This window comes from Denticeps clupeoides, chromosome 5, assembly GCF_900700375.1.
Source record: "Denticeps clupeoides chromosome 5, fDenClu1.1, whole genome shotgun sequence".
NCBI lineage: Eukaryota > Metazoa > Chordata > Actinopteri > Clupeiformes > Denticipitidae > Denticeps > Denticeps clupeoides.
Genome location: NC_041711.1, coordinates 160,060 through 178,831, shown reverse-complemented (window position 1 = coordinate 178,831; position 18,772 = coordinate 160,060). Strand labels below are relative to the sequence as shown.

Here is an 18,772-nt window from a genome sequence, read left to right as displayed (position 1 = left end):
GGGTGTGTGTGTGTGTGTGTGTGTGGTGTGTGTGTGAATATGTCTGTGTTGTGTGTATGTGTGTGGTGTGTGTGTATGTGTGTGTGTGTGTGTGTGTGTGTGAATATGTCTGTGTTGTGTGTATGTGTGTTGTGTGTATGTGTATGTGTGTGTGTGTGTGTGTGTGTGTGTGTGTGTGTGTGTGTGTATGTATGTAGTAAAGTTCTGACGGCGGAACTGAAATCCGCGGTCGCTGCAGCAGGTCGGACTCGTTTCGCTGCGGCCTCCGCCTCGGACGTCGCGGTACCGCAGGCGTTGAAGAAAGTGAATCCTCTCCGTTCCCCGTCGCGTCTCGGCCGCCTGTGTCGCCGAGCTTCTCCCCCGACGGGCGGTGATTATGGTCTGATCCGGGCCGCTTGGTCCCCGACGCCACAGGAGCAGGTAGAGTACAGTTAGCAGTAGCCGTTAGCCGCAGCGGTGTTGTGTACAGGGGGAGTTTTAATCCACACGCACCGCCGGACAACCACAGGTTCCCCGTTTCAAGCTGTCAGCGAGTCGCTCGAGTTTATAAAGAGCCGCTGTCCAGCTGTCAGGACCCGACTGGAGTCCCGGCTTGGTCCTGTCCCGAACTTGTCTTCTCCCTGGCCTTCACCTGAACACAACCGTTGGAAAGTAGGAGACTTGCACCACCTGCCAGATTAGGAGCAATAACTGGGAACGGCGCTTCTCCAGGGTCCGGCAGGCCGTGGTGATGATGGGTCCAGATGGTCCTCCAGGTGTCCTTGCAGGCCCGGCTTTCTTCAGCTGATGCTTCCTGGACGCTCGCCTAGTTCTCCTGGGCCTTTTCTGTAAACATTTAGACTCTGGAGAAGCAGAATTTAGAGTTCTGTGTTTGGTTTGGCCGGTTCCGTCGAGGTTTATTGGGATTTAGAAGGTCACTTTGTGGTTTTGTAGGCGTGTGTGTGTTTGGAAGTTATTTGCTGTGGAAAAAAAAAAAAAAATTCCTCTGGAGAAGCAGAATTAGTCCAGTTTGGCCATTTTCTTTTCACTTCCGTCATTATCAAACCGCTTTTTCCCCGTTGGAGGTTCTCGGTGGAGGATTATTGGGATGTAGAAGGTCACTTTGTGGTTTTGTGGCTGTGATGTACCTGCAGGTGTGACAGACGCTGTAGGTCATGCTGACGCTGGCGAGCAAGTTGAAGCGGGAGGAGGGTGTGAGGGCGGGCCGGACCACCGGATCCCCCACCGACGCCACGCACCGCGTCTCCATCCGGGACCGACTCCTGATTAAAGGTGCGTCGTTTCCTTCACAGAACCCTCCCCGCTTACCGTCGCCCGCGTCCCCAGCGGCTGGGTTGTAGCGCAAGCTCAGTCCCTGCAGGACGGTGACGGGTCTCCATGCGGCGCCACCGGGAGCCCTAAATAGAGTGGGCGTCCCTGCTGGGTGGCCTGACTGCCGTATTGCGCCTCCCTCCGTGCCGCAGATACGGTCGGCTAGAAAGGTCGTCTCGTGTCCAGTCATGTGCAACGCTCTCATTCCCTTTCTGTCTTTCTCTGTCGGTGACGTCCGCAGAAGTTGCTGAGTTGGAGGCCAACCTGCCCAGTGAGTATCCCTCACCCTCCCGCCGCCTCGGCGAAGGTCGTGTCTCTTTAATGAAACGTTGGTGAGGGGTAAAAGGCCATCGGTGCGGTGTTTTCATTTTTTCCCCCTGCAGATACCTGCGAAGTCACATTCCCAGATGAGAACAGACTCCACCAGTTCCAACTGGCCATCTCACCAGGTGGGTCCACACTTCAAACTACCAGTAAATAAATACATCAAGCTGCCATGCCTGAGGGCAGTGGCGGCCTAGCCGGGCCAGTAATGGCGGTGAAGGAAGTGGCCCCGTAATCAGAAGGTTGCCAGTTAAAATCCTGATCCGCCAAGGTGCCACTGAGGTCCCCTTGATGAAGGTCCCGTCCCCACACACTGCTGCCCAGGCGCCTGTCATGGTGCCCACGGCTCACCAAGGGTGACTGTTAAATAAAGAGGACACGTTTCACCGTGTCACCGTGTGCTGTGCTGCTGTGTCTCACGATGACAATCACTTCACTGTCACTTTCACTAATGGGTAATATTCCTACAGACTTCCGATTGGCATTTTTACTCACCTAACATGACCTGAATATCTGAGCGCGGCCGTATCTTCCCGACTCAAAGCTCCTCCCCTGTTACTTATTCTTTATGGTCGTTGTGGGCGTGTCCGTATCCTCCCGACTCAGAGCTCCTCCCCCTGTCACTTATTCTTTATGGTCGTTGTGGGCGTGGCCGTATCCTCCCGACTCAGAGCTCCTCCCCCTGTCACTTATTCTTTATGGTCGTTGTGGGCGCGGCCGTATCCTCCCGACTCAGAGCTCCTCCCCCTGTCACTTATTCTTTATGGTCGTTGTGGGCGCGGCCGTATCCTCCCGACTCAGAGCTCCTCCCCCTGTCACTTATTCTTTATGGTCGTTGTGGGCGCGGCCGTATCTTCCCGACTCAGAGCTCCTCCCCCTGTTACTTATTCTTTATGGTCGTTGTGGGCACGGCCGTATCTTCCATACTCAAAGCTCCTCCCCCTGTTACTTATTCTTTATGGTCGTTGTGGGCGTGGCCGTATCCTCCCGACTCAGAGCTCCTCCCCCTGTCTCTTTATGGTCGTTGTGGGCGTGGCCGTATCTTCCCGACTCAAAGCTCCTCCCCCTGTTACTTATTCTTTATGGTCGTTGTGGGCGTGGCCGCACTGTCTGTGAAGTGCTTGTTGGTTTGAGTGGTGAACTGGCGTCTTCGTTTGTCTGGCTGAATGAAGAGGGACCGCACGGCCGTAGCTCTTTAACGCTGCGCTGACGCGGGCCGTCCACTCCGGGGGTTTGGTGGCTCGAGGCCACCGAAGATGAATGGCTTCTAGATGCCACCGTCACCGGATCGATCGCCAGCTCTTTTCAGCTCTGTGTGGACTTTGCTGTAATTGCGTCTCTCGTGCATCAGGCCTTATTGAGCCGTTTCTGCCGCAGCTCGCGAGGAACGTACCCGGCAGCACCGTTCCCTAGTGACGTGTGTGAAAACGCTGTCACCAAGCTCCCATGATAATCTACGTCTCTATTGTTATTATTATTATTATTATTATTATTATTATTAATAAGCCCCCAGCACCCTTTACTCCGATTTAGACCAGCTTCTAAAGGCTTGCGTGAGAGGAACATGTTCCTGAGAAAACAGCCTGGAAGCTGCTAAAAGCTTCTTCACCCAGGGACCAGGTAGAAGAACAGAGACAACAGAGAGTCCTCGTCCACTTCCTTTACTCGCCACAAAATCTCATGAAGGGCTTTTTAGGGTTGGGATTGATTGAGCAGATGTCGTGTAATAAATAAGCCATCGAATCGGCACCCTCACCACAACGAGTTAAACTCTTCACTCTTACAACACCATTTATTTCTCATATCGCCCATAATCACATACAGTACGTCTCAGTGGGCTTTAACAGGCCCTACAGTTGACCCTTCTGCACCACGAGGAAAACCGTGGGACCAAAGAGACGTTGGGAAGGAGTGATAGAGAGAGGGACGCCCTTCCAGGGTGGAGGGAGCCTGCAAGTGGTGTCAGTGCAATAACAAACTCGCTACTGTAGACGTGGAAATTGTGGATGACGTGTCGCAGATCGATCATTTACCGCTGATCAGACGTCCCTTTAACCGCCTGCTCTCTCCCCAGATGAAGGCTACTACCAGGGTGGCAAGTTCCAGTTTGAAGTCGATGTGCCTGATGCCTACAACATGGTGGTACGTGTCCTTTTCCTGATTTACTAGAAAGGCTGGTCGTGGCCTACTGGGTCAGACACTCGCCTATAAACCCCACTTACTACCATCGTGTCCCTGAATAGGACACTTAACCCTGAGTGTCTCCAGGGGGACTGTCCCTGTCACTACTGGGTGTAAGGCGCTCTGGTTAAGGGTAAATGCCGGAAACGTAAACATACTTTTTAGAACAATGGTCCATCACAGATGATCCAAGTTCTTTTGGATGGGCGAGAGGGTCATTTATGGAAAAACGATTATAAAAAGATCCGTTACCACGGTGTGTTTAAAGACATGTCATTAACTGTAATTAGGCCCAACTGGTCTCATCACAAAGGAATGGGCCTGAGTCCTTGTCACCAGCCTGTCATAAGGGTACACTAGAATAACAGCTACTAAAACGAGAAATGAGCCTTATAAAATACATTTTTATTGTTAATAAAGTACTCTGAGCTGTACCAGTGCAGCATTGCTGACGACCCATGGTCTTTAACCGGAACATGGATGGAACGTAGATGTAGGTTACAGAGGTCAGAATTAGAGAAGTTAGAATTAAATTATTATTATTATTATTATAATATCGAGGTCAGGGGTGTAGAATGTTCCAGCAAATGACTCATTTTATTTAATGACGTATAATTACTCAGGCTGGTAAATTATGAATAGGGATGTAATCAGCTGCTCACGAGCTCAGGTGACCTTTGAACTGCGCATCGCTCCGTCGTTCTTCATCACAGGGAATTTTAATAGTGTTCGTAACACCATGCCGGCATTTGCATTCATCTGCTGAGCCCTTAGAAGCAACTTCATGCATCTGCTGATGAGATAGAGGTTGAGATGAATGTGAGGCTCTTTGACCCAAAATTGAGAATTTGATTAAAAATATAATTGATGTATTATTATAATTCAATTCAAAAGTTAAAGGTCCCCTATTATGAGAAATGTGACTTTGTGGGATTATTGAACATTAATACGAGTTCCCCAGCCTGTCTACGCTCCTGCAGTGGCTAGAAATGGCGGTGGGTGTAAAGAGTGTTTTGGTCGTTCTGCTTCACCGTTCAGAGAGCAGCAGCTCAGACGGTCGGATCTGGAATTTGTCCCCTTATGATGTCATAAGGGGATTTCCCATTTCTCATGCTTTTTCCACCAAGAGAAATTCCCACCTCTCCCCTAAAAAGGGATCACTAACCCAGATTAGCCGCATTAGCGTGTGGTACCCCTGGCGGAAACTAGTCCCACCCCCACCCTCCTCCTTCCTTAATCACTAGGCCACCACTGCACCCTGCTGGCCTACTGATTTACACTGGTCTACCGCAGAAATATCCGCTTCTTGTGAAAAAGACAGTGGCATCACCTGTGCGAAACCACGCCTACTTCCAGCATGAACCATTAATCTTGGGCGAGAGCACAGAGCACATGGCAGGGTTTCCACGAATCCTTAAAAAGTCCAGTTTCCACAAAGATAAGGCCTTAAATATCATTAAAAATGACTAGTAATCCTTACATCTAAAGTTCTTAAAATACCGCAGACCCAATAAATAAAATGCCCGTGACAGAAAGAATTAGCCAGATAGTGTTTAAACTGGTATACGGTTTTGCTATATGTTAATCTGTAATTGTACAATTTCCTGCTGCACTGCCTTTGCTATGGACATTTAAATTTACTTTTCAAATTATACTGCGCAATATATACAGATGTAGTATGGTTCCATTTATGTCACAATATGAATTTTATTGCGTATAGCACAGCCCTAGTTGCACGTGTCTGCATTTGATTGATTATAGGTAATATTCTAATAAAAGATCTCTGACTTTCCTGACCAGACATAATTACCTACGTTACTAATACTTCAATGTACATTTCATGAATGTAGAATGTTTTAAGATTTGTCTGGTCTTCTCCAGCCTCCTAAAGTCCGATGCCTGACCAGAATATGGCACCCGAACATAGCCGAGACGGGAGAGATCTGTTTAAGGTAAAAAAAAAAAAAAACATTAAAAGAAAACTTTGGTGTGATGAGAGATGTAATAAGAGGAACTCTCTGTGTTCTGTGTCCTCAGTTTACTGCGGGAGCATTCTATCGATGGGACAGGCTGGGCGCCCACACGGACGCTGAAGGTGACGTGTGTGTGTGTGTGTTTGAGAGAGAGAGAGAGAGACGGTAAGAGAGTGAGATTTGTCTCCACAGCACCTTCTGCCAGATTCTCCTTGGGTTCCTGTGCATTGTGGGAAAGGATGGAATCTGAATTTAGTAACTTGTTTGGTCGGGTTTGTTTTTAATATTTAAATTTTTTTTTTTTAAAGAAATTGATCATTTGCAGCAACTCCACACGCACCTATGAATTGTGTTAGTACACAAGATCAAAAAAGAATAACAAAGCCTTTTCTGAATATGAGTTATGCAGTTATGCCGGAACACTAAATGACCATATGGCGGCGTTGGTTTCCATGGGCACAGTGAATAAATGAGGCTGTGAATTAGATTTCTCTTTTTAACTCTTATTCATTAGGGAGACTAAAATAAATGAAGGGAAAATGACCAAAAAAGGATAAAACAGAACACGTTTCGATGTCCTCCTGTCAGCGTTTCTGCAGCTTGTTCTTGTCATTACACACAACAGATATACTGTCTTACTCGGCAATACACACGCACATCACAAACAGACCAGATTCAGGAGCGGTTTGTCACTACAACACTATACGGTGTCTTGAAATGCCGTTTCACACAGAAAATTACACTAAGCCCTGTAAATACCTATCCAGACTATAAAACGCTCTGTACACTAAACAAGGACAACGACAACGACATACAAGACGCTCAAAGTTGGGGTGCATTTGTGTAGATTGTTAATGTGCAAAATGAGCAGATTTAGGGTTTAATGTCAAAAGGTGCTCGATGCTGGAAGTGTGTTGTTGAGTTTAACAGACCTTTGGCGATGGCAGCACGTTGAGTGCTACGTACTGAGCAACTGAGCTCCAGAAGGACCTGATTCCTCATCAAGAATGAAAGAATGCGGTGAAACTGGTTCTGGAAAAACAAGGTAGAGCCCGTATTTATACATGCACGGGATTTCAAAGTATAAACTGCGGTGGGAGTGTATTTCCTGTATAATATCTGATGGTCAGACTGATGACTGATAACTACCGTATAAATATAGCTGAACTGGTAAAAAGGACGGGGTTTATTTTCTAACCCCGAACCCTGTCATGTGCAGCAGCAGCTTCATCATCATCATCATCATCATCATCGTCATACCCCCGTCCTCTGGGGATTTCAGTTCTCAGGAAATATCCAACAGAACATGTGGGATTTTAATCTGATGTGGAAAAGTCCAGCCATCGGTCGGTTGTGTGAATATATGACACGAGTCGCATTTATTCTTGTTTGACGTCTCCAGTTACTATAAAAGCTGCCTGGAGACGATTAAAAATCTCTCAATGCTGCTGCAGCATATTGACACGTAAAATCAAGATTAATATTTATCTCGGGTACATAATGAATAAAAATATTAAGGTGCACATTTAGAAGCGCTGTGTAATGCTGCTGTATTAAAGGTGTAAAAGGGGGCGGGGCTTGCAAACTTTTTTTTTTTTTTTTAATTATGATTATTATTAATTAATTGAGCCCAAAATCACATACAGTCTCTGTGGGCTTCGACAGGCCCTGCAGATACACGAGAGTGAAGCTGCAGTAGGGGTCCGAGCAGCTAGCTGTTAAAACGTGTAACGTGGGGAACTGGAGAATGTCCATGCTGGACGGTAGTGGACCGTGTCATGGTGCATTTCACGCTGGTTCATCTCATCAGAAGATCAATGCCAGGAGCCAGGATCTAGCGGAACTGCTGGCTGGGACTGAGTGGATTAGGTAGATGCCTGTAAAAAATGAACTGGAACCGTGATAATAAAAGCTGATTCGTTGCACGACTGGCTCGCGCTAGTTTGCTTCTTTTCACTGTTTCTGATGCGAGTTATTAACTGTAAGTGGTCTTCTGGTATGTCCAAGCCTAAATGCTGCATCTGCAGTGGAACCGCTCGGGCGAGTGGTCCGGATTCGTCCCGCCTCAACCGGAAGCGCCAATCATACACCATTCCACCTTTTCTTTGTTTGATCGGGCCTGCGTTGTCTGCATCGTGGGAATCCTGGGAATATTTGGCTCAAACGATGTGTCTTTTGATTGATCTGAACGTTAGAAGGAACATTCCTTCCTATGGTTGACGTTAGTAGTGATCGAAGACGTTTCTGTGATCCTGTCCAACCTTTTCAAAATGGTTTATGAAGGAATGAATTATGAATATAAAATCAATTCTGGATTGGCTTGATCGGCACCACAATCATTCATTTCCTGTTACCGCATGAGGATAAAGGCGACAGTCTCACTCTCTTTCTCTGACTCTGAGAGTGTATATATGTGTGTGAGTGAGCGTGAGAAGACCCCGCTGCTTTTTTATTTGGCTTCTTGCGTGTCGTTTTCCAGGATATCGTCTGGGGATTAAACTCTTTATTTACTGTAAGTAAGCGTTCTCTCCAACATGTTCAGGACAAGTTGCATACAAGTCGTCTCGGAAACGTCCCTGAATAACTTGTTCTTCTGCCCAGGACCTTCTGAACTTTGATGACCCGCTGAACATCGATGCTGCAGAGCACCATTTGAGGAACAAGGTGAGGAAGTGAATTTGGGGAAGGTGACCGGTGGGCGGGGCTCACTTTTCAGCTTGGGCCGGAGAAAGTGAGCCTCTTCGGTGCGCGTTCAGCAGATCCTCCACCCGACTGGCGGAAAGTGCTGAGCACGCTGCCGCTTTACTTAACAATAGCTTCTTATCCCCGTAATTAATCAGGCCGCGCTGGGTGCCGCGCTACGCGCCGTGCGGGTAAGTCGTTGCCGTGCTTGTCGGCTTGCGTTAACGTAAGTAATTGCCCGCGGCCGACCCCGGCCCGGCGTGATCCCGCTCGCTTTTATTTCTTTAGCACTTTTTAATCAAACGCAGCCGCTTCCCAGAAGAGGGGAATTAAGGAGGAAGGGTGAGGAACCATCATCATCTTCAAAACGTCCTCAGCTATCAGCATAACCCGGGCTTCCGTCTTTTCTGACTCCTCCCATTTGAAAATGTTCACAGTAACCCATCGTCCTCATCCAGGGACAGTCCCCCTGGACACACCCAGGGTGTCTTGCTCGCATGCGGTCATTTTATGTCCGTACGTAACTTTGTAAAGCGGAAGCGACGTGATTGTCATTGTGAGACACACAATGACAATGAAACGTGTCCTCTGTATTTAACCGTCGCCCTTGGTGACAGTGGGCACCATGACAGGCGCCCGGGGAGCAGCGTGTGGGGACGGGACCTTCGTCAAGGGGACCTCAGTGGCGAACCGGCAGTCTTCTGAGTATGGGGGACACTTCCTTAACCGCTAGGCCACCGCTGGCTCAACTTGAACTTGCCTGGCAGTCAGTGGGGTTTGAACGTTCGTGGCCTTCTGGTTTATAGACTGGTGTCTTACCTGCTGAGCTACTGCCGGTTTGTGGGTTTCTAAATCTCTTCATACCTCGTTCTTCCAGGAGGACTTCAGGAACAAGGTCCAGGACTTAATCAGACGTTATGCTGATTAAGTCCCCCACCGCAGCACCGCGCGTTGCCATCCTCACAGCCCCAAATTGCCTGGTTATCGTGACGATGGCAGGAGTCAACAGAAGAACACGCCCAACTTATCGTCTCATATGGATCCCAGCTGGGAATTGTGGGACTGCAGAGTGTCCCTGTGTGTGTGTGTGTGTGTGTGTGTGTGTGTGTGTGTGTGTAGTTTTGTGCAAATCTGAGGCAGCGAGGCTGGTCTCTTACCCTCCTGTGCTGGTGCTTGCCGCATGCAACAGCCTACAAGTCCCACAATGCACCTCTCCTGTACTGTCACCTCATCAAGCGCTCACTAGCACCGCCTCGTTGTCAGTCAGAAGCTGGAGAGAAGCGTTGTGTGTGTGTGTTTCACGCAGTGTGCCTCTGTACACTAAAAGACTCGTAACTCTTCCTCAGCCCCAGAATGTGGAACTGTGTGTCACTTTGTCAGTATGCTTTGTGTGTGCGAGGTGTGTAAGTGCCGGCTTTTTAGATGTGTGCATGTTTGTGTCTCTCTCTGTTAGGTGTGTGTGCGTGTGTGTGTGTGTGTGTGTGTGTGTGCGTGTGTGTGGTAGCATGCACTGGGCTCTTGAAGCGCTCAATCATAAAATCCTGAAGCTGGTGAGGATTGGAATCGTTATTTAAACTCTTCTTTTTATTAGAGTTCTATATCAATTTGTAAAATATATTAAAGAGGAATTCTACAAAACGAAGTGCTGTGTTCTCTTCATTTTCCCGCCGGCAGCTGCTGCCGTGCCGTCCCCGGCAGTGGTGTCCCAGCGTCTGAGGAATCGGACTCGGGTCCGCACCCTGAACAGTCGATGCGGAGGACGCGTGTCACCGTGTGCTGTGCTGTGCCGGTGGCTTTGGTGACCGGGAGTGCGGTTCTGCTGGTGGAAGGTGGCGTGATGCCTGGGGGACGTGCCCTTGGCAGCACAGTACATGATCTCGTCTCTGTGGACGGAGATCAGCATTTTAATGGCCACTTGATACTCGTGTGAGTTGCCGAGGCGCCCTGGTATTTGTTTAGGTATGACACACACACACACACACACACACACACACACTCTTCTGACCGTATGAAGCTCCACTGCTCGTTGTCTGCGATATTGATATGGAGATGTCCTGATCGTTTCATCATGGAAGGTCTTCATCTGATGGGCCAGCGTGGAGTCCCTGGCGAAGTGACATTTTGATCTTCGTTCAGGAACTCTGGTTCCTGCTGCTGACGTGATCAAATGAAAGCGCAGCGGCCGGATGAATTCTGCTGCTTGTATTTGATGATCTGCTGCTTGTATTTGATGATCTGCTGCTTGTATTTGATGATCTGCTGCTTGTATTTGATGATCTGCTGCTTGTATTTGATGATCTGCCGCTTGTATTTGATGATCTGCTGCTTGTATTTGATGATCTGCTGCTTGTATTTGATGATCTGCCGCTTGTATTTGATGATCTGCCGCTTGTATTTGATGATCTGCCGCTTGTATTTGATGATCTGCCGCTTGTATTTGATGATCTGCCGCTTGTATTTGATGATCTGCCGCTTGTATTTGATGATCTGCTGCTTGTATTTGATGATCTGCTGGTGGACGCGGCCAGGCTCTGTTTGCTTTATCAACAATACGGTGAAAATCCATGGTTTTAATTTGCCAGAATTTCATTACTACCTTATAACTGGCTGGAAGATCGAACCCGAGCAGAGTTACAGTGCAGAAAACATCATCTCCCCATCCTGTTTAATATCATTTATTATTTCTGAACACACACACACATTTCTACATAGAGCTGTGACTCAACACACACACACTCCTACATAGAGCTGTGACTCAACACACACACACTCCTACATAGAGCTGTGACTTGACACACACACACACACACTCCTACATAGAGCTTTGACTCAACACACACACCCCTACATAGAGCTGTGACTTGACACACACACACACTCCTACATAGAGCTTTGACTCAACACACACACACACACTCCTACATAGAGCTTTGACTCAACACACACACACACCCCTACATAGAGCTGTGACTTGACACACACACACACTCCTACATAGAGCTTTGACTCAACACACACACACACCCCTACATAGAGCTGTGACTTGACACACACACACACACACTCCTACATAGAGCTTTGACTCAACACACACACACACCCCTACATAGAGCTGTGACTCAACACACACACACTCCTACATAGAGTTGTGACTCAACACACACACACACACACTCCTACATAGAGCTGTGACCCAACACACACACACTCCTACATAGAGCTGTGACCCAACACACACACACTCCTACATAGAGCTGTGACTTGACACACACACACACTCCTACATAGAGCTTTGACTCAACACACACACACACCCCTACATAGAGCTGTGACTTGACACACACACACACTCCTACATAGAGCTTTGACTCAACACACACACACACCCCTACATAGAGCTGTGACTTGACACACACACACACACTCCTACATAGAGCTTTGACTCAACACACACACACACCCCTACATAGAGCTGTGACTCAACACACACACACTCCTACATAGAGTTGTGACTCAACACACACACACACACACACACACTCCTACATAGAGCTGTGACCCAACACACACACACTCCTACATAGAGCTGTGACCCAACACACACACACTCCTACATAGAGCTGTGACTTGACACACACACACACTCCTACATAGAGCTTTGACTCAACACACACACACACTCCTACATAGAGCTGTGACTCAACACACACATTTCTACATAGAGCTGTGACTCAACACACACACACACACACTCCTACATAGAGTTGTGACTCAACACACACACACTCTCCTACATAGAGCTGTGACCCAACACACACACACACTCCTACATAGAGCTGTGACTCAACACACACACACACACACACACACACTCACACTCTCCTACATAGAGCTGTGACCCAACACACACACTCTCCTACATAGAGCTGTGACCCAACACACACACACACTCCTACATAGAGCTGTGACTCAACACACACACACACACACACACTCACACACTCCTACATAGAGCTGTGACTTGACACACTCACACTTTTCCAGTTGTCTGTAAGGAAATAAAAGCGCATGAATAACGTTGCGCGTGTGCAGTTGTGGACCATGCTGGGATGAATAAAGATGAACAGACGCTCCTCTGCTGTGGAAGGAAACCACACCGTCGGGTTTATTGTTGTGACCATGGACACCGTGAATAACCGAGGCTGCAATTAAAAAACCTGGAAATTCGAACATCATCGTGTAGAATTCCCCCACGTCCATACATCTAGTCCATCTGGAAATGGAGACGGTTACCACATGCAGCACCTCGGAGCAGCTACGGTGACCCCGACACCCTGAATTGGGGAAGAACTGGCTGAAACGCGACCCCAGTGAGGACGGGAGGTGGGATTATTTTTAGCCGCCGGCACGCCGGTTGCGTAACGTCCCCCCGCGTTTCTGAAGGTTGGGGTGTCGGCGTTACATCAGTTAGTTGTGGATTTGTGGACGCCTCCATCCGGGCTACACGATGCCCTGGCCGCGCTTGCTCCTCCACACGACCACAGCAGTCACCAGCAGAGTCACCACCACGGGCCCCGCAATGAACGGGCCCAGGATGCGATTCGGGGGGTCATGGGGCCGCCGCCCAGTCAGGGCGCAGTCCTGGAAGTAGCTGCGATGGATGCCGATGAAAACCGCGTCCACCATCTGATTGGGCCAGAAGCAGCCCAGCTTCAGGGCCACCTGGTACGTGCAGTTGGTCAGAGATCCATAAGGTCTGCGGAGAAGAACGGGTTGACACGTCAGAACCCACCCAGGAACGGGCACTTCAACCGATTATGTCATAATGACCTTATAAAATCTCATTATTAATAAAATCGAAGCGCCGGGACTGGAGGGAAAAGCGTCCAGGGATCTACAACACCAGACCACCGTCTTACCGGGAGTTTAGAAGACCGCGCACGGCGGGCTGAGCACAACTGGCTGGTTTTAAGGAGAACCTTCTGACATTCTGTCCACGCTCACCTGAACCAGACGTTTTATCTGCTCATTGTAGCAAGCCTACGCGTCCACACGTAACTCTCGTATTTGAAAACCTTGTGTGAAGTAACGTAAGGAACATGATGCATCGATATAATCGTAATCGAATCGTGAGAACCCAGCCTCACCATTCAATTCAATTCTGTCCCATGGATCAACCAATTTAATTTCTCTAATAACTCTTATAATAATGCAGCCCTTCTTCTTCTGTTAGAAGCTGACCAGGAAGGGTGGTGGGTGCTACTAGCCTAGTGAAGACCCGGGTTCAAACCCCACTTACTACCATCGTGTCCCTGAGCAGGACACTTAACCCTGAGTGTCTCCAGGGGGGGACTGTCCCTGTAACTACTGACTGTAAGTCGCTCTGGATAAGGGCGTCTGGTAAATGCTGTAAATGTAAGATCTTCTACACACAGAGAAAAAGAAAAAGGGACATAGACGCAGTGTCCCGCGTGTCCAGTAGACACATTTTCCGGAACTTGCTGCACGGACGTCTGCTGTGTGGGTATTTCTGGCTCTGGCTTTTTAACGAGGCCACCAAGGTCCTTCAGCCTCTAGAAGGCCAGCTAACTTCTCCCAGGTTCTATTATTAGCCTCCACGTCCCTGTATGAGCGTAGTGGATTCTCCTGTCCCCGAGAGGATCGTCCAGCCTCATCAATGGTGTCAAGCGGTCCCGGTCTCCCGGGAAAGACTGTCCGGCACGCACAACTAGTGGACACCGGCAGCCAAAAGGCAAAAGGCGAACGTTGCGGTCGTGTTACAGTCGGGATTAACGCGGCTAATTTTAACCAGACAAGCATCTGATGGTGACGAGGACACGAGCAGATGCTCGGGGCGCCTGGTCCGGGTTCGACAGGGGAACCTGGGAAATATCGGCTTTTCATTCTGTCCTGCGTCATCAGGAGAACAGAAGACTTCCTGTCATTTCCACCAACGTGTTCGAATGATAAATAATTCCCATCGCCATGGAGACAGTGACCGGTACCCACCGCAGTTAAAAGTGTGCGGATCTGAAGGTTAAAGGAACTGTGATGCAGCAGGAATTGTTCTTCTAGAACATTCGTAATTAACCGTGGAACGGCATGAGGGTGGTTTTAATGTTCCGCCTCACCGGGTGCTCAATTAGTTCCACCGACTTCCAGACTACGTTCATACGGTGACGGTGCCACCGACTTCCAGACTACGTTCATACGGTGACGGTGCCACCGACTTCCAGACTACGTTCATACGGTGACGGTGCCACCGACATCCAAACTACGTTCATACGGTGACGGTGCCACCGACTTCCAGACTACGTTCATACGGTGACGGTGCCACCGACTTCCAGACTACGTTCATACGGTGACGGTGCCCACCGACTTCCAGACTACGTTCATACGGTGACGGTGCCACCGACTTCCAGACTACGTTCATACGGTGACGGTGCCACCGACTTCCAGACTACGTTCATACGGTGACGGTGCCACCGACATCCAGACTACGTTCATACGGTGACGGTGCCACCGACTTCCAGACTACGTTCACACGGTGACGGTGCCACCGACTTCCAGACTACGTTCACACGGTGACGGTGCCACCGACATCCAAACTACGTTCATACGGTGACGGTGCCACCGACATCCAAACTACGTTCATACGGTGACGGTGCCACCGACTTCCAGACTACGTTCATACGGTGACGGTGCCACCGACTTCCAGACTACGTTCATACGGTGACGCTGCCACCGACTTCCAGACTACGTTCATACGGTGACGCTGCCACCGACTTCCAGACTACGTTCATACGGTGACGCTGCCACCGACTTCCAGACTACGTTCATACGGTGACGGTGCCACCGACTTCCAGACTACGTTCATACGGTGACGCTGCCACACGACTGGACTTCTCAGCTGATGAATATGTTCATATTCGTACAGAATCACACACTACGGTTCCAAAAACTATTTTCCCACTTTCCCCTCCCGGAGTCTCTCTGGTGGAGTTACGGCTGTCATGTCACCGACACCGTCCAGCAGCGCAGTGGGCACGTCGCCGAGATGGAAAATGGGAGAGGGAGGGAGGGAGAGAGAGAGGGAGAGAGAGAAGGGAGGGAGAGAGGGGGAGAGAGAGAGAGAGAAGGAGAGAGGGAGGGAGAGAGAGAGAGAAGGAGAGAGGGAGGGAGGAGGAGAGAGAGAGGGAGAGAGAGAGGGAGGGAGAGAGGGGGAGAGAGAGAGAGAAGGAGAGAGGGAGGGAGAGAGAGAGAGAGAGAGAAGGAGAGAGGGAGGGAGGAGAGAGAGAGGGAGAGAGAGAGGGAGGGAGAGAGAGAGAGAGGAGGGAGAGAGAGAGAGAGAGCGAGGTGGAAGGAGACCACGCTGGGAAACGCTGAAATTGTCCCTGTGCTAATACACTTCTAATCGTGACCGCTTGGAACGGGGACGCGGCGGGTGTCTGGGGACAGAAGACTCACTCCAGGGTGTCTTCCCAGCTGCACCACAGCCCCTGGTCCACAGCCTGCATGTCCAGGGAGAACTTGGCCAGGCACAACTCGCCGATAAACTCCTCATAGCTCCTGTGGCAGGACGTGGCTGCTACGATCCGCTGGGCTGCAAGCGGCAAGAAGAGCGGTTACTTTTCAACCTTCTGAAGGACAACTCGTCCAGGACCCCACATCTTTTATCTCCACTAACGTCACTCTCGGAGCTGAATGCTGGACGTTGTCCGGGTTTCTGTACTTCCTCATGTCTACTTGAACATTTCACTTCAGAAAACGCCCCTCTGTCTCCTCATTCTAGATGTAGTTACTGATTACGGGCTCTCCTGACCAGGGTTTAGAAGGCTGAAGACCAGGTCCAGAAGCCGCTTACCCGTCAGCAGGAGGAGAAGCGCGAATCTCGGCCCCATGTTCGGATTCTGCAGCGATCTTCATGTACTCGTCATGTTCTCCCGTCATGTTCTCCTCAGGTTCCTCTCATGCTCCTCCGAGCTGCTATAAAGAGAGAGAGAACATTAACGAGGCAGCCAATCACAGCGCAGCAGCGGAGATTCCGCAGGAACCGCGTCCGCCTGCTGCCCTCCAGCGGCCCGCGTCCCTCCGCCGTGACGTCACAGATGCGTGGAGGTCCCCGCATGTCACCCACCCTGCCAGGGTGCTGGGATATAAAACCAGGACTCCCTCAACTTTAATACCGTACAGTACAGAAAAATGGAAACTGATCAAGAAAGATGAGCGTTACTCATCACCGATAGAGTTAATATCGACAAAAAGACCAGCGTTACTCATCGCTAGTAGAATTAATATAAGTAAAGTGACGAGCGTTACTCATCACTAGTAGAATTAATATAAGTAAAGTGACGAGCGTTACTCATCACTAGTAGAATTAATATCGATAAAAAGACCAGCGTTACTCATCACCGATAGAGTTAATATCGACAAAAAGACCAGCGTTACTCATCACTAGTAGAATTAATATAAGTAAAGTGACGAGCGTTACTCATCACTAGTAGAATTAATATAAGTAAAGTGACGAGCGTTACTCATCTCTGGTAGAATTAATATAAGTAAAGTGACGAGCGTTACTCATCACTAGTAGAATTAATATAAGTAAAGTGACGAGCGTTACTCATCTCTGGTAGAATTAATATAAGTAAAGTGCCAAGCGTTACTCATCACTAGTAGAATTAATATAAGTAAAGTGACGAGCGTTACTCATCACTAGTAGAATTAATATAAGTAAAGTGACGAGCGTTACTCATCTCTGGTAGAATTAATATAAGTAAAGTGACGAGCGTTACTCATCACTAGTAGAATTAATATAAGTAAAGTGACGAGCGTTACTCATCTCTGGTAGAATTAATATAAGTAAAGTGCCGAGCGTTACTCATCACTAGTACAATTAATATAAGTAAAGTGACGAGCGTTACTCATCACTAGTAGAATTAATATAAGTAAAGTGACGAGCGTTACTCATCTCTGGTAGAATTAATATAAGTAAAGTGACGAGCGTTACTCATCACTAGTAGAATTAATATCGATAAAAAGACCAGCGTTACTCATCACCGATAGAGTTAATATCGACAAAAAGACCAGCGTTACTCATCACTAGTAGAATTAATATAAGTAAAGTGACAAGCGTTACTCATCACCAGTACAGTTAACAACGATAAAGTGACGAGCGTTACTCATCACTAGTAGAATTAATATAAGTAAAGTGACGAGCGTTACTCATCACCAGTACAGTTAACAGCGATAAAGTGACGAGCGTTACTCATCACTAGTAGAATTAATATAAGTAAAGTGACGAGCGTTACTCATCACCAGTACAGTTAACAGCGATAAAGTGACGAGCGTTACTCATCACCGGTAAAGTTAATATCGATAAAGTGACGAGCGTTACTCATCACTAGTAGAATTAATATAAGTAAAGTGCCGAGCGTTACTCATCACTAGTACAATTAATATAAGTAAAGTGACGAGCGTTACTCATCACCGGTAGAGTTAATATCGACAAAAAGACCAGCGTTACTCATCACTGGTAGAATTAATATAAGTAAAGTGACGAGCGTTACTCATCACCAGTACAGTTAACAGCGATAAAGTGACGAGCGTTACTCATCACCGGTAAAGTTAATATCGATAAAGTGACGAGCGTTACTCATCACTAGTAGAATTAATATAAGTAAAGTGACGAGCGTTACTCATCACCAGTACAGTTAACAGCGATAAAGTGACGAGCGTTACTCATCACTAGTAGAATTAATATAAGTAAAGTGCCGAGCGTTACTCATCACCAGTACAGTTAACAGCGATAAAGTGACGAGCGTTACTCATCACCGGTAAAGTTAATATCGATAAAGTGACGAGCGTTACTCATCACTAGTAGAATTAATATAAGTAAAGTGACGAGCGTTACTCATCACCAGTACAGTTAACAGCGATAAAGTGACGAGCGTTACTCATCACCGGTAAAGTTAATATCGATAAAGTGACGAGCGTTACTCATCACTAGTAGAATTACATTTACATTTACATTTACAGCATTTGGCAGACGCCCTTATCCAGAGCGACTTACAACGTGCTTTCAAGTTACCATCGATGAAGAGATCAATTCCGGTTCACTAGGACCCCAACCATGAATACATCTATTTAGTTCACTCTGTTGTAGATTCTGTACACAAAGTTCGACAACAAGAAAATTACAATTTAATCTAAGTATTAATATAAGTAAAGTGCCGAGCGTTACTCATCACTAGTAGAATTAATATAAGTAAAGTGACGAGCGTTACTCATTACTAGTAGAATTA

General features: G+C 48.1%; 2 protein-coding genes across 2 annotated transcripts; one reads left to right on the top strand and one right to left on the bottom strand.

Annotated features, from left to right (window-relative positions):
- The first annotated feature begins 227 nt into the window (after positions 1-227).
- ube2f (ubiquitin-conjugating enzyme E2F (putative)) lies at positions 228-10,113 on the top strand. The gene is made up of 10 exons (XM_028980194.1): positions 228-420; positions 1,134-1,272; positions 1,553-1,582; positions 1,695-1,760; positions 3,710-3,777; positions 5,698-5,768; positions 5,854-5,911; positions 8,269-8,301; positions 8,391-8,453; positions 9,349-10,113. Exons 2-10 carry the CDS (start codon positions 1,155-1,157, stop codon positions 9,397-9,399), a joined length of 558 nt encoding a protein of 185 aa, XP_028836027.1. The 5' UTR covers positions 228-420; positions 1,134-1,154; the 3' UTR covers positions 9,400-10,113.
- A 2,494-nt stretch (positions 10,114-12,607) lies between these two features.
- LOC114790873 (receptor activity-modifying protein 1-like) lies at positions 12,608-16,492 on the bottom strand. Its single transcript, XM_028981283.1, has 3 exons — positions 16,336-16,492; positions 15,939-16,074; positions 12,608-13,227 (listed from the first exon to the last, which is right to left on the bottom strand). Exons 1-3 carry the CDS (start codon positions 16,370-16,372, stop codon positions 12,972-12,974), a joined length of 429 nt encoding a protein of 142 aa, XP_028837116.1. The 5' UTR covers positions 16,373-16,492; the 3' UTR covers positions 12,608-12,971.
- Between the last annotated feature and the right edge of the window lie 2,280 nt (positions 16,493-18,772).